Source organism: Crocodylus porosus, unplaced genomic scaffold (genome assembly GCF_001723895.1).
Source record: "Crocodylus porosus isolate Cpor-Errol unplaced genomic scaffold, CroPor_comp1, whole genome shotgun sequence".
NCBI classification, from domain to species: Eukaryota; Metazoa; Chordata; order Crocodylia; family Crocodylidae; genus Crocodylus; species Crocodylus porosus.
Genome location: NW_017728926.1, coordinates 875,631 through 889,140, shown reverse-complemented (window position 1 = coordinate 889,140; position 13,510 = coordinate 875,631). Strand labels below are relative to the sequence as shown.

Sequence of the window (13,510 nt, the reverse complement as noted above, 5' to 3'; positions counted from 1 at the left end):
GAAGGATCATCTCCTTAAGGAGCGACCACTTTTCGTAGACACCTGACTCCCCTCCCCTCCAGGACCTCAGTGCCTCCCCGACTATTCTCCTTAGCTCACTGAAGTCCGCCCTCCTGAAATCTCGGGCTGCTGCTTTGCTGCAGGCCTTTGCCACTTTGTGCTGGATTGTGAATTCCAGCAGGTGATGATCACTCTCGCCCAGATGGTCAAGCACCTGCAGCCCTCTTACCAGGTAGTCACCCGTGGCCAGCACCAGGTCCAACAAGGTGTCTCCTCTGGTGGGGCTGTGCACCTCCTGGGTTAGGTGGAGGTCCTGCATTTTGGCTAGGAACCTACGTGAGTGGTCAGACCTGGCTGACTGCTCTTCCCAGCAGATGTCTGGAAAGTTCTGGTCCCCGTGATGACCACGTCCTTTGACCTAACTACCTCCGTGAGCTGACTTAAGAATTCCTGGTCTAGCTCTTCCCCTTGGTTGAGTGGTCTGTAGTAGACCCCCACCGTTAAGTCTCTTTCCCCTTGATGGCCTTGTATTCTAACCCAGAGCACTTTAGAGTGCCCCTCCTATGACTCTTTGCTAATTGATGATGATGTGTACTCCTCCTTAATGTAGAGTGCCACGCCCCCACATTTCCTCCCTGTCCTAGCCCTCCTGCACAGCCTATAACCCTTGATATTCACTGCCCAGTCATGCGTTGGGTCCCACCACGTTTCAGTGAGCCCCACTATGTCTGGGTTGATGTCAGCTAGCAGAAGGGTAAGTTCATCTTGCTTGTTTCCCATACTACAAGCATTTGTGTAGAGGCATTTGAGGCCTCCTGAGGATGCATGCACTGGCTCCCTACTTTCAGCATTGCCCTGGCCCCTGTTGCTTACCTGTGTATATGTTCTGCTTGTTGGTCTAGGCTGGGCTGTACTTGTGGGTGTTGCTTGGTTTGGCAGTCCAAGACTTCCTCTGCCCTTGTCTTCCTCTTCCCCCAACGAGCCAAGTGTAAAGCCCAGTGGAGGAGATCTGCCAACCTAGAAGAAAACACATGCTTACCTTTAGGGGAAAGATGGAGCCCATGCTATCTGAACATGTTTCTTGTCATGATGTGTGGGTTGTTGTCAAGGAAGCCAAAGCCCGCCTTGAGACACCGTTCTTGAAGCCACCGGTTGGTCTCTGCGATGCACGTCGCATGCCTTCTTCCACGTCTGCTCACTGGTAGGACAGAAGAGAAAACCACCTGTTACCTACATCCTTCAGCACGCCCCCCAGAGCATGGTAGTCCGCCATCAGGTGATCAGGGCTTCTCCTGGCTGCATCATTAGTACCCACATGGATTAGGACCATGGGGTAGTAATCGGTGGGCTGGATCATGGCCTGGATCATCCCTGTCATGTCCTGAATCTTTGCTCCAGGTAGGCAGCAGACCTTGTGTGTTGAGGGGTCCTGGTGACAGATGGGGCCCTCTGTACCTCTCAGGATGGAGTCGCCTATGACGATCACTCGATGCTTTCTCCTCCGGGACTGCTTAGCTTCTTCGGCCTGCTCAGATCACGGAGAGTGTGGAGTTGCCTCCTCTCTGGTTGCCTCCTCTCCTTCCTCCTCCTCCAGAGTTGCCAGGACCTCGTACCTGTTCTCCAGCCAGACTGGAGGAAGTGGTACTGTTGTGTTGCGAGCAGGCCTGGTTCTGGAGGTGACCGTCTGCCACTCTGCAGTGGAGGGCACTTCCTGAGGTGCTTCTTCCTTGGGTGTGTGGCCCTTCAGGGAAAGGAAATAGCTGTCAAAGGCTATTTAATGCATAATCAATGGCTACCCAGCCGTGCCACTTTGCTGTATGGGATTTTTCTGATATTGCTCTACCCTGTACCCTATTCCAAACCTACTCTTTGTAACCAATAAAGTTCTCCTGTGTACCTAGTGTGAGAGACTTATTGGGAGTGGGTCTAGATTATGCCTTCGGATCCCCTTGGTTCGGCTGACTAAGGGAGACCAGTATTTGTGCTTCAGACTGAGGGAAGCATCGCAAGTTCTTGAAGTGGGTTGAGTACCCTCAAGGGCTACTAGGCCTGTGTCTCCTAGGGGGCACAGAGCCAGGATCAGTCCAGACCCTGGGTGGTGGTAGCATTACCTCCAGGCAAGCGGGTGTGCTCCAGGAAGCAGGTCAGCCAGACGTGAGGCACCCCCAGGGCTGCACTCAGAGCCTGGGAGGTGGTCAGGTGCAGTGAGGTGGGTGGCTCAGTACAGGAGCACCCCCTACTGACCCGCCACAGTGATAAGGTCAAAGGCGAGGTACCAGACAAAGAGCAGTCCAACATAATATAAAGTTTTCAATGGCAGAGTGGGTGGATGAAAAAAGCATACTTCTCAATGGCTGTGAAGGCGGATGAAGGCTTCAGTGGAAGCGTAACTCGGTTGTCTTGGATGTCTTTGCCACTGGATACAGGTTTCTCCTCTGCTAAGATCCAGGTGATTGCCATTGAAAAACCAGTCATGCGCTTCTCCCCTGAGACCCAGCATTTACCACAATTAGATGTTTCTGGTTAAATGGCATTTCTGTATATTAGAATACAATAACAGATAAGTATTAAATAGGATTAGCTCATGGCCATTTCTGTTGATGACAATTTATCACATCGTGCACACAAGTAGTTAAAATGAAAATTTTTTTTGAATGTGAATTTTTGCAAATACAGAATTGAAAAATTATCATCAGAATAAATGTATTACTCACTTATCAGTTTTTAGTACTAGAAATGTGTTGTATTTGTTATATTCCAAGGTGTTAAATAAATTTCTGTTATTTTAATTAGCTTGCCCCTGTGTCCCTAGGTCTCGTCTCATATTTATGTGCACGTATTTGTACTGTGAATATAATACTGCAAGAGGAAGGAGGCCTCGTGGCATTGGTAGATTCTTTTTCTCTCTATTGTATAGCAATATTAAAAAGATATTCTATTATTTTCATTGTAACATTATTTATATGAAAAGGACACGGCTGTAGAACTGCAACCTAGACGCTAATCAAATAAAATAAATTGGTGTTAAGACTGTAATACTACTTATTGCTATAGTTCCAGGTGGAATTTACTGTGAAGAAAAGCAATTGGTTTAATATCTGACAAAATGCAGCACTTAGTTTGCTTTCCTCACAAGCTTCCTATAAACACAAGCTGGAGTAGACCAATAAGAAACTATGATCCTGGAAAAAATGTTAGTTTAGATATGTCACTTTCTCCCTCCCCAGTGTTGAATATCCTGTTTAAAAAAAAAATTGATGAGTGAAATCCGTGAATGAAAGTTTACAGGCAAAACCTTTAGATGAGATTGGGGAATGTACCAGGTGTGCATTCTGAGGATTTCTATCAGATCTTGATCTGTTCAGCCTTGCTGTAACCATCAATTTATTACTCCTGGATGTGTCTGTGTGTACAAGAGATAAGCATAGGAGACCTACCTTTTCCATTTTTTTTACAACAGAGAAAAATATAGAAACAATTTATATCAGGTTAAAATTGCGCCTCATTCTTACGAAGCTATCTGAGAAGCAGCTGTTTTCTACAGGCATCAAACCACCTTGATAAATGACTATCAAAATCAGCGACTGCCCCAAGACTGCATGGTTATTTTTAGCTGCTACATTGCTATAGCAACATGCTATAACGAGGGAGTGCGTTGCTACAGCGATGTAGCTGCAGTGTCACAGTTTGTGTCTTCCTCTGCTATGTTGCGTAGTGCACTTCTACAGCAACGTAGTGTCTTGTGTAGATGTGTCCAATATGTCTGTATCCCAGATACAAAGGATCCATGTCCTAATTAATTTCCACTAATGCCTGGAACCAGGTGTTCTTATCACAAGTCTTGGTACCATCCCAAAATGTAGATGTGGATGGAGTATAGGGCTTCCTGCTCTTTCTCCATTAAACTTCCTGCAGCCCTGCAACGGGTCCCTACTGCCACCGGCAGCAGGGGGAGCTCAAGGCTCCAGCTGCCAGCAACCAGCAGCCATCTTCAGAAGGCAGTTCTGCTTGCTGATCTTTGGCCAGCAGCTTCCCTTGCCAGGACCATCATGTCCAGTGCAGGGACTCTCCTTGCCCACTCTGCCTCCCTGTGCTATGGCTGCTCCAGCCCCTGCCCCTAGCAACAACGACCAGTGCCCTGGGCTCCTTCTGGCAGCTGTTCCGGTCCTGCTGGCCTGCTATGCAAACGGCTGCCTGCTCCACAGCTATCTGGGCCCAGCCAGCTCCCCCCCATGCAGTGACCACCTGCCTGGCTGCAGCATGCCATCCCAGGGTCACTGCCATGCAGCTCCCACCAGCAGAGATACTGAAGAAGGGTTTCTGGATGCCACTGTTAGGACCACTGTTGCCCTCCTGGGCCTCTGGCCCTGCTGCATCTGGGCCTTCCATGCCAGGTAGGACTGGTGGTGGCACATTGTCCAGCACACCTCTTCCCACAGACACCCACCTGGCCCTTGCCATGGTCAAGCTGGCTGTGCCAACCAGCCTGCAGTATATTAGCCACCTGTTTGGTGTGGGCAATGCCACCACTGGGGAGGCCATCATGGAGGTGTGCAGCACCCTCCAGGACATTCTGGCAGACACCATACTCCATGTGCATGACTTTCTGGTGGTAGTGGCAGGGCTCTGTGTCTTGGGGTTACCCCAGGGCATAAGGGCCCTGGACAGGACCCACATCCCTGTCACCTGCCCACACCACAGGGACCGGCCCTACTACAGCTGAGGGGGATTTCAGTCCATGGTGCTCCAGGCCATCATGGACCACCATGAGGCCTTCACACAAGTGAGTGCTTGGCTGGGCAGGCAGTGCCCATGATGCCTACTTCTTCTGGAAATTCAGTCTGCTGGGTCTGGTGGAGAGAGGCTGCTTCATGCTGGGATTGCTGGACTTGCAGCTGGGTGCTATGCACATCCCATCCCTCCTCCTTGAGGACCTTACCTACCCACTTCTGCTGTGGCTGATGTGGCCCTACACTGGCTACCTGGATCCCTGTCAGGCCCACTTCAATCACTTCTGGGGCTGCACCTTCGGTCTGTTTGCGTACACTTTTGGGGCACTCCCACCCCACTGCTCCCCACCCCAGATGGCCCACAAAGGACATCTGGATGTAGTTTAGTTTGCAGTGATGCATTGCAGTTGTCAATGCACCCCTCGGCCCTGGGAGAGGTGGGCCGGCTCTACAGAAAAAAAGGATTGGGCCCCTTGCTGCTTCTGCCTTCAGTAGGTGCCTACTGAAGGCAAAGGTGGGAACAGGCCTGATCCTTTTTTGTTTGTTTGTTTTGGCAGAGCCTGTCCACCTCTCCCACAGCCAGCGGGCTGAGTGGCCCCTGAGCTGTGGGAGGCCCTGGGCCTTCCCTCCATGGTGGCAGGATTCCCCTGGGCTGCTAGTGGGTTGGGTGCTGCCCTGGCTCAGAGGCAGCACCTGGCCTGATCTAAACTTTTCTCCAACCCCAAGCTGGCTGGAGCAGCACTTGGCCCACTGGCAGCCTGCCTGGGTGGCCCTGGGGGACTGCTGCTGCCACAGAGGGAAGGACCAGGGCCCCCCGGAGCCACCTGGCCTCCCAGCAGCTTACGCCCCAGCTGCGAGCAGGCTCCGGCAACAACAAAAAAAAAGGATTGAGCGCCTCGCTGTAACATGATAGAAACATGGAAATGGGTTTCAATTAAAAACCCACGGTTTCAATTTAGGGGGCATAGAATGCAACTTTGGGGATTAAACCCCTGTCACATGTACAAGCGCCCTTTACATCTGGACGAGCACCCTGGGCAAAAACAGAACAGGTGCATTGTTTTGTGTCATTCTTTTCTCATTGCTTATACTTTTGTTTTGATAGAGAAAAGGCAAGCACATTAGCATAGGGCTATGTTGATGGTATGGGGGCTGCTGCCACTGCCAGTGCACCAGCAGCATGGAGCCAGTGTGGACGTGGCTCAACTGTCAGGAGTTTCCCTGCTTCCAGTGCCCTGAATGATGGAAGCACTGCTGCCAGTTTACTGTCCACAGTAAGATCAGCTAAGATCACCACCTGTAGCCAATGTGGTTCTGCCTCCAGACCACTGGCATGTGGAAAGAAAGGGCTGAGTCTAGGTTATTTTAACATAGTTCAGTAAACCTGTCAAGAGCATATTGTGGCCAATGATAATATGAGTTTAACTGCTCACTTAGCAGAGTTAAGGGTAAATTCTTATATAATTAATGCTATTTATAACTGTGTAATATTACTGTGTAATTACCTTCAAAGACTGCCACCTTCTATTTTTATAGAAAATAGAGTGTGAAAATCTGAATGAAATGATGATCTTGTGCTTGTTCTATTGGAATGGATTGGGTTTAAAGGATAAAGTAGGAGAAAAATGATGCTTTTCCAGCTGGTTCAAGATTTGCTTTTTACACCTCTGGCATAGTTTTAAAATCACAAACCTGTATTGTTTAAAAACAAATCACTTAATTTGGTCTATTTGTTTAAAGAGTTTTCTTGTCTTGCCTAGGAGCTAGATTGAAACTCTCTGCTGGCATTAAAAATATCAACAGTATTCGGGAATCGCGAATAATTTCTTGTTGTTTCTGAAAAATCAGGTAGCCAGCAGATAATGTATAAAAATTAAGGTCTATAGAATTTGTTGGGAAGTATATGGTGCATTTTTTCTCCTCAAAGGGTTTTTTCTGTTAATTTGCTTTGTTTTTATAAATTCAGAAATTTTACTTTATCAAATGTTGGCAGCCAAAGCTTTTCTATGAAAGTTGTTTATGGCTGCTGCTAATGTTCTATTTCTTTCTGGTTTTGGTGTTCCCAAGCCAAATTACTGTGACTAATGTACTACTGTAAAATTTTGTAGCCATCTACAGTACTGCTGTCTGCGTGTGATGCATGGTATCTTTTTAGTGAATTCTTTTTTTATGTTACACAAAAATGGCATTTCTGCTATATCGGTTTAGCATATGGTAAAACATTTCAGTGATATATTGTGGTGTTCCAAAAATACGTTAACTATTGTAAACGGAAAAATGGCTATACTGATATTCCAACACTTTATGACAGTTCGTAAGTGGGAAGTGTATACCGGTAGCTTTTAAGTCAAGAAGATGGATAAAAAAGAGAAAAGGTTCTTCTACGTCTGAAGTAGATCTGTGTGCGTGGAACAGAATACCTTGTATTTTGGGATAAATTAATGCCTTTTCTGTTTATTTTTTGCTAACATTTCAACTGCTACATTAAACCTACTTACTGCCTAATCCTGGTTGATACGCTAAAAGAATAATAGAAATCCCTTTTAAGGTAGATGTGGGACTCTGCATTGTAAAATGATAAGCATCCTTTCTTCTTTGCCTTTTTTTCTCTTCTATTTTTTATTGTAAAGCTCAGCCCAAAACTAATATATCATGGTCAGACAGTGAATATTTTACTAACAGGATCTTTTTTATACCTGTTATTGACACATTTAATTTATTAGGTTCAAAAATCCACAAGTAAATTTTTGCAGACTATAAAACATAGTTTTATCCAGTGAGCAACAAAAGGTGAAAAATTATGTTATAATAAACATGGAATACTGGTCTTCTGTAGAGACTTTTTCATAAATGTATCTAGTCTGTTTCTGTATGTAATTCAACTGTTTCTTGTTTTCAGACCGCAGAATGGATCTATGATCCTGTATAATAGGAAGAAGGTGAAATACAGGAAAGACGGATATTGCTGGAAAAAGAGGAAAGATGGAAAAACCACTAGAGAAGATCACATGAAACTGAAGGTTCAGGGAGTAGAGGTAGGAGAACAAAGGATTTGCTCTTGAGTGGAAGGAGACAAAGAGGAATGCTTCCATGAATCATTTGTTCATGTCATTCTGTCAGTGCTTTGAAAAGTCTTTATATTTGCTATTTTCTTACCCTAAAAACATCTCCATTACAGTTTTTGGTAAAATCTGAAGGTAGCTCCACCTCCACATTGTATTGCTGATCTCAAATTGTCATGAAGTTAAAAGACTGTATTGTTGAACATATCGAAGTGTTGGGAAATAACTTTCAGCGGGGTACTTGCTGTTCTATCTACAGCAAACACCAACAAAAGCAAACAAACATTTCCAGCATGGGTTGCTAAGTGTTTGCAAATCTTCTTTTTGAGAAATGTGTAAGCCTCAGTATTTCATATGTATATGATTAATATGTACATAGTATTTGGTGCTTGTCAGTCAGAATTTCAAGAGGGGCACTATAAGTTGCACTACCTTGCATGTGCTTGTTAAGCACCTGATCTTGCTCCCAGAGGAGGCAAAAAAAGTAGCATGGGGCTCTTGTGCTGGATGAGCCCCTAATTCAAGCTGTGTACGTTTCAGCACTGTGGTGGTTGCTACACTGTACAAAGGAGGTCTGATGCTAATGACTTCAGTTGATGCTTATAAATTTCCTTCTGGAACATGCATATTTTCTTTGTACCATGTGAGTGTTTGCTTCCCCTTCCTGTATCTTGTGCCTGGGAAAGCAATTCCTGTGCATTAATATGCATGAGAGGTGTAGAAAACTGTGGAGAAGGTACGTTTAGTTAAATATGACTTTTCCCTAATTCTGCCTATTAAAAGATTCCCCCATTTACCTCAACAGTGATGTTGAACCCAGCACACTTTCCTGCCTATGCAGGAAGTCGGACTCGATGATCTGTTGAGGTCCCTTCCGACTCCAACATCTATGAATCTATGTTCTCACTGGGTGTGACTAGACGTTATGGTACATTACATTTAGTACCTGTACTGTCTCTTTACTCTGTGCTTTGGGCCATAGTGAGAGAAAAAAATGTGTAATTGATTTATGAAGGCAGCCTTCAAGGAAGACTCTGGGACAAGTGACCAGTGAATTGATAAGTGTGTGTTTGTGCATGCATGTGTATGTATCCTTCTAGGAATAGTATTCCTGAAGGAGACCTTTCGAGTTTCAGAAATATATTTAGGTAAACTTGATTGATTTTTTTTTTTCTTGTTTATATGATGTATTGATTCTAAGAGGCCTGAACCTGCCTTCAGTGACTTGGGCATAACTCCTTCTGTAGTTGATAGTGGTGACTAACGGTGGATCAACTGAGTCCAGCATCTCCAAGCATATGCAACAGCTGTAATTCTGCATTAACACTAGCCATGAGAGTAACAAAGATTCCTGTGCCCCTCAAAAAACTGAGTCCCTCTTTATTCAAGAGAAGACTAGGTGGAGATGCAAGTTGTACAGCATCCTCTGATCAGGTTCTTTTGGACCAAAGCATGGAAGTCAGGTGCTTTCTGCTGAGAATACTTTGGCCACAGATATACAGATCTATAGACTGTCAGGTCAAACAGCTCAGCTCTTAACTGTCAGGTAAGGTCCTCACAGAATCCCAACCAGGTGTGGCTTTAAAGACCAGAAACCACTCTCAGGGCAGCATTTGGAAATAATTTGGAAATCAGTGCAGTCTGTGGAGCATAGATGTAATGTGTTTCTTGCACTCTGTACCTCTAAATGAGCTTAGCAGCTTTCTATGCTAAGTGGAGGCAGGTGTAATTCCAGTGAGAGTGTTCTAGGGAGCCTGTCCAAAGGTGTCAAAACCAAGAGAACTATGACAAAGAATGATTACTATCTTTTTTGCCATTAAGTAGGTGAAAAAAGGATGTTGACCAGTCAGCTATGTCGGCCCCTGGAAGCATCAAATCATAATCCCACACACCACACCTGGTGAAGTGCCTCTTCACAAAAGCTATTAAATGTGTGTGATATTAAATATATGAGCATGGCAGTCAGTGTCATTGGGAATACTTGCATGCTTAAATTGGATAATTTGGGGTCCCTGACTAGCACCAACACTGTTTTATCCAGATTGAGCCTCAGCCATCTTGCTCTCATCCAGACTCCAGTCTAGGCCAGAATTTGAGAAAGGCAAAAGACTGTATCATCTGAGTCAGATAATACAGACCAGCACAGCTGAGTATCTGCAGCCTGAGGATGACACTGCAGCACAAACTAGCTCATTGTCCCCTCCCACTTCAGTTTGGACATGAGACCTATTCTAGTAATGACCACCTAATGGGATATGTGGAAATAAACACATAGGCATGGAAGGGGCAATATCCTGTTACTGGAGGCAACCTCATCACTTGAACCCTGTCATCAGTTTTTCAATCTGCATCTTCAGCCTGGTCAGATTTCTTGCCTCTGATGCTCTTATTGAAAGGCTATTCCTGAGCCTTGCTTCTCTGGTGCCTAGAAACCTTCTAATTTCTAGACTGAACTTATCATATACATTTGTTTTTATATGAAGGCTTCCCTTTTTCTTTTCTCTTTCTCTTGGGCTTACCCTGCTGATATGCTTATAGATAGGGATCTATTGAAATTGCAGTTTTCACAGAAGCTGCAATTTCAGGCAGTCTTGGTGAAAAAGTGAGGGCCTCGGAAAAAAGCACGAAGTCACTAAGGGGTGGCGGGGCAGCAGCGGGACTACAAGAAGAGAAAAGAACAAACTGGAGGCTGGGCCCCTGATGTAGAATGGAGTCCAAGATTGGAGGTGGCAGCTCCACGCCGCCTCCTGCCTCCAGTCTATTCCCTATCATTTTTGCATAACCCCGTCGCCCTTCCATAGCCCTATTTTGGTTGTCTAAGCAGACAAAGCTCTTCTCACCTCATCTTGGAAGGTAGGCTCTTCATTCTCCTGATGATCCTTGTAACCCTTCACTGCACTTATTTCAGTTTCAGTTCTCTTGCATTTTGGTGTCTAGTACTGCACACTAATTCCAGATGATGTCCTGTTCTTAGATATCCTTCCATGTTTGATATTGCTTTGCAGAATGAATTGTGGGGCATATAAGACCACTTGAATTCAGTGAACTGATTGCTACGGGTGTGCGAAGTGGGCCCTATTCTATTCGGATTCAGATTTGATGCTGCAAGATGCCATGATTTTTGTGCGTCCAGACCAAAAATCAAGCACAAAACAAACCAGGTATCAGGAAAATTAACTGTAAAGGCTAATAGGTAAGGCACTGCAGCAGCAATTTTGAATTGAACTGAAGAACAGCTTTTAGGGACAATAAGACTTAGATCCTGCTCAAGAAGTCAATACTGATGTAACATATGACTTTTTTTGGCTGACAATATCATTGATGTAGCAACCACTGCAGATGTCTTTTAGACAAGGAAATCTAAAGCTTATAGAGCTGTGCAAAGGAAAAAGAAAAACCAAAGCAAACACCGCCTCCCCAGCAACACCTAAGAAAAAGGAAGCCGGTAAAAAAAATCTTTCTGAAATCGATTCCAGCCAGCAGAAGCAGCTGCTGAAGCAGCCAAAGTGGGAATTTTGCTTTGGGGAGAGAGGGAGTTAAATGAGAGCCCAGCCATGGACACCTCTCTTCCCCTCCTCTGCACCTGTGCACCCCTGTATCTGGAATTGTCCACTTTCCCACTAGTGTGCACAAGTGGTTCCCGTCACTCCCTGTGCCAGGTAGCCTGAGAGGACTCTGCAGAGAGAAGCGAGCCGGAGAGTCCAGCTGGTGGGTGGGCAGGGATGACTGGCCATTCTGAGAGCTTTTTCAGACCCTTGCTGAGTAGTTGTTGCTCCAGCTCTCCTCTGACCCATTCCTTACATTTACTGCACCTCAGTTTACTCACCTGCTTCTCTTAGTTCTTTCTCTCCTTTCCTATCCTGCTCACCCATTTTCTTTCTGTGCTCCCTCCCTTTCTTTTTCTTTCCATGTAGCTGATTCCTTCCTAATGAAAGACAGCCAAAGCGTGACTGTCTTGTGGAGCTCACATTCTCCTTGCTGTCATTACAGTGTTCAGTTCTGCTGATTGACACCCTTTCCAATACCTTTTGTCTGGTGTTCACCCTAGATTGAGTGGTCTAGTCTACAGGTATGCCATTAAATGACCTCAGCTTCGTGAGTCTTTGAGGCTGCCATTCCTGCTCCTTCTAGTGCTTTCAGGAATGAGTAATCAAAGGTTGTAGTCCTGTGGTTCTCAACCTTATTAGATTCAAGGCACCCCTTGAAAAATGCCAGCTCTCAGAGCTTTTAGCTTTCTCTCATTTTTTGACTATGGAAAAATAGAGTAATTCTTCTATTGCAAAGAACTAAAAAAAGACCACAGCAGGTCAGAAATGGTTTTGATACTTAGGGTTCCTGTCTGAAATCTCTGAGTTTATCTTATGAATCATTTGCAGGTGTTTGCACACTTAATAGTGCTAATGATGTGTGGCACCCTTAAAAGGATCTTGAGGCACTCCAGAGTGACACAACACCCTGACAGAGAATTACTGGTGTAGTCAAACCAAGTTGGAAAAGTGAAGACCATTGCTACTCATTTGAATCCATGCTTCTCCTCCACTTTCTCTTACAGCAGACTGAGCTACACTCTTCCTGTGGTTGGAAAAGTTGGCCCCGCCCATCGGTTTGTAGAATCATTTGCAAATCCTTTTCAGGGAGTGCTTAAAGCGATGTGGTTTGTATCTTGTAATGGCTCTAGGAAACTTCTTGCTTCTGGGACAATCCCAGACCCATATTGCCTGGCCCAGCCACTGTAAACATCCTGGATCACTGCCCAACTAACCTGTGGTACAATGATGGCTTCTCACCGTCCACTAGGTCATTATCGATCTGAATTCTGAACCATGTAGAGACTCTGTCTTCATTTTCTTGACCTCTAAGTGTTATTTAGAGAGAAATAAATATTCTTGAACTTCTTGATTAACTACTAGATTAACACACAACACCTTTTGATACTTCAGGAATGAAGTTGCAGTTTTATGTTTCAGGTCTCATTATAATTGGAAGTGATGTTTTTTATTTGGACATTTAGGCAACATATAAAAAAGATGCTTCTAAAGTTGGAATGATATTGTAGTTACCACATTAGGGATTAACAGGGCATGAAATAACTGTCTGCCTTGTGGCACTGCCAGATCATTTCAGCTCTGCTTGCAGCCAGAAGATAAATAGGCATCATACTTATAGCTGATAGAAAAATACTTACAAAGAAGCCAGCCAAGAACATTTATAACATCCAAATCTAGTTTTGAAAAGTGGCAAAAAAGAGAAACAAGCTGGTTACTGAAATTATTGACCAGCCATATTATAAAAAGGAATTAAGGCTCTATATATTTTATTATGACTTACTTCTTAAGTGCCATCAACATGCTTGGTACTCTACAAATTTCAGCTTTATGAAGGGGAAAGAATAGTGAAGAATTTATAATAAACTTGTTAATCTCTTCTCTTGTATGTCAGGCTGATGCTGAATGATAATTTCATGAGATCCTTCCAAAAACCATTTTCTAGGTTAACTTAATTGCTGGCTATATATTGCTTTCTTGGTTAATGTGGTTCATTGCAGGTAAACCAGCAATGAAAATTTCTTTTGGTCTTCCCTAAATGTGTCACTTTCTAGAGTCTATTCAGCATCTCATATCCATAGTTCTTCTTTAACTTGTAATTAGTTCATAGAATCATAGAAGTAGGGTCGGAAGGGACCTTGTAGATCTTCAAGCCCGACCCCCTGCCTGGGCG

The 13,510-nt window shown here is 44.6% G+C and overlaps 1 protein-coding gene across 1 annotated transcript in view; it reads left to right on the top strand.

Moving 5' to 3' along the window:
• The window catches only part of CAMTA1 (calmodulin binding transcription activator 1), a 1,228,941-nt gene that overhangs the window by 477,131 nt on the left and 738,300 nt on the right, over positions 1-13,510 (top strand). Inside the window, exon 4 of the mRNA XM_019541692.1 lies at positions 7,630-7,765. Coding sequence (XP_019397237.1) covers positions 7,630-7,765 — 136 coding nt within the window. The remainder of the gene's footprint in view (positions 1-7,629; positions 7,766-13,510) is intronic.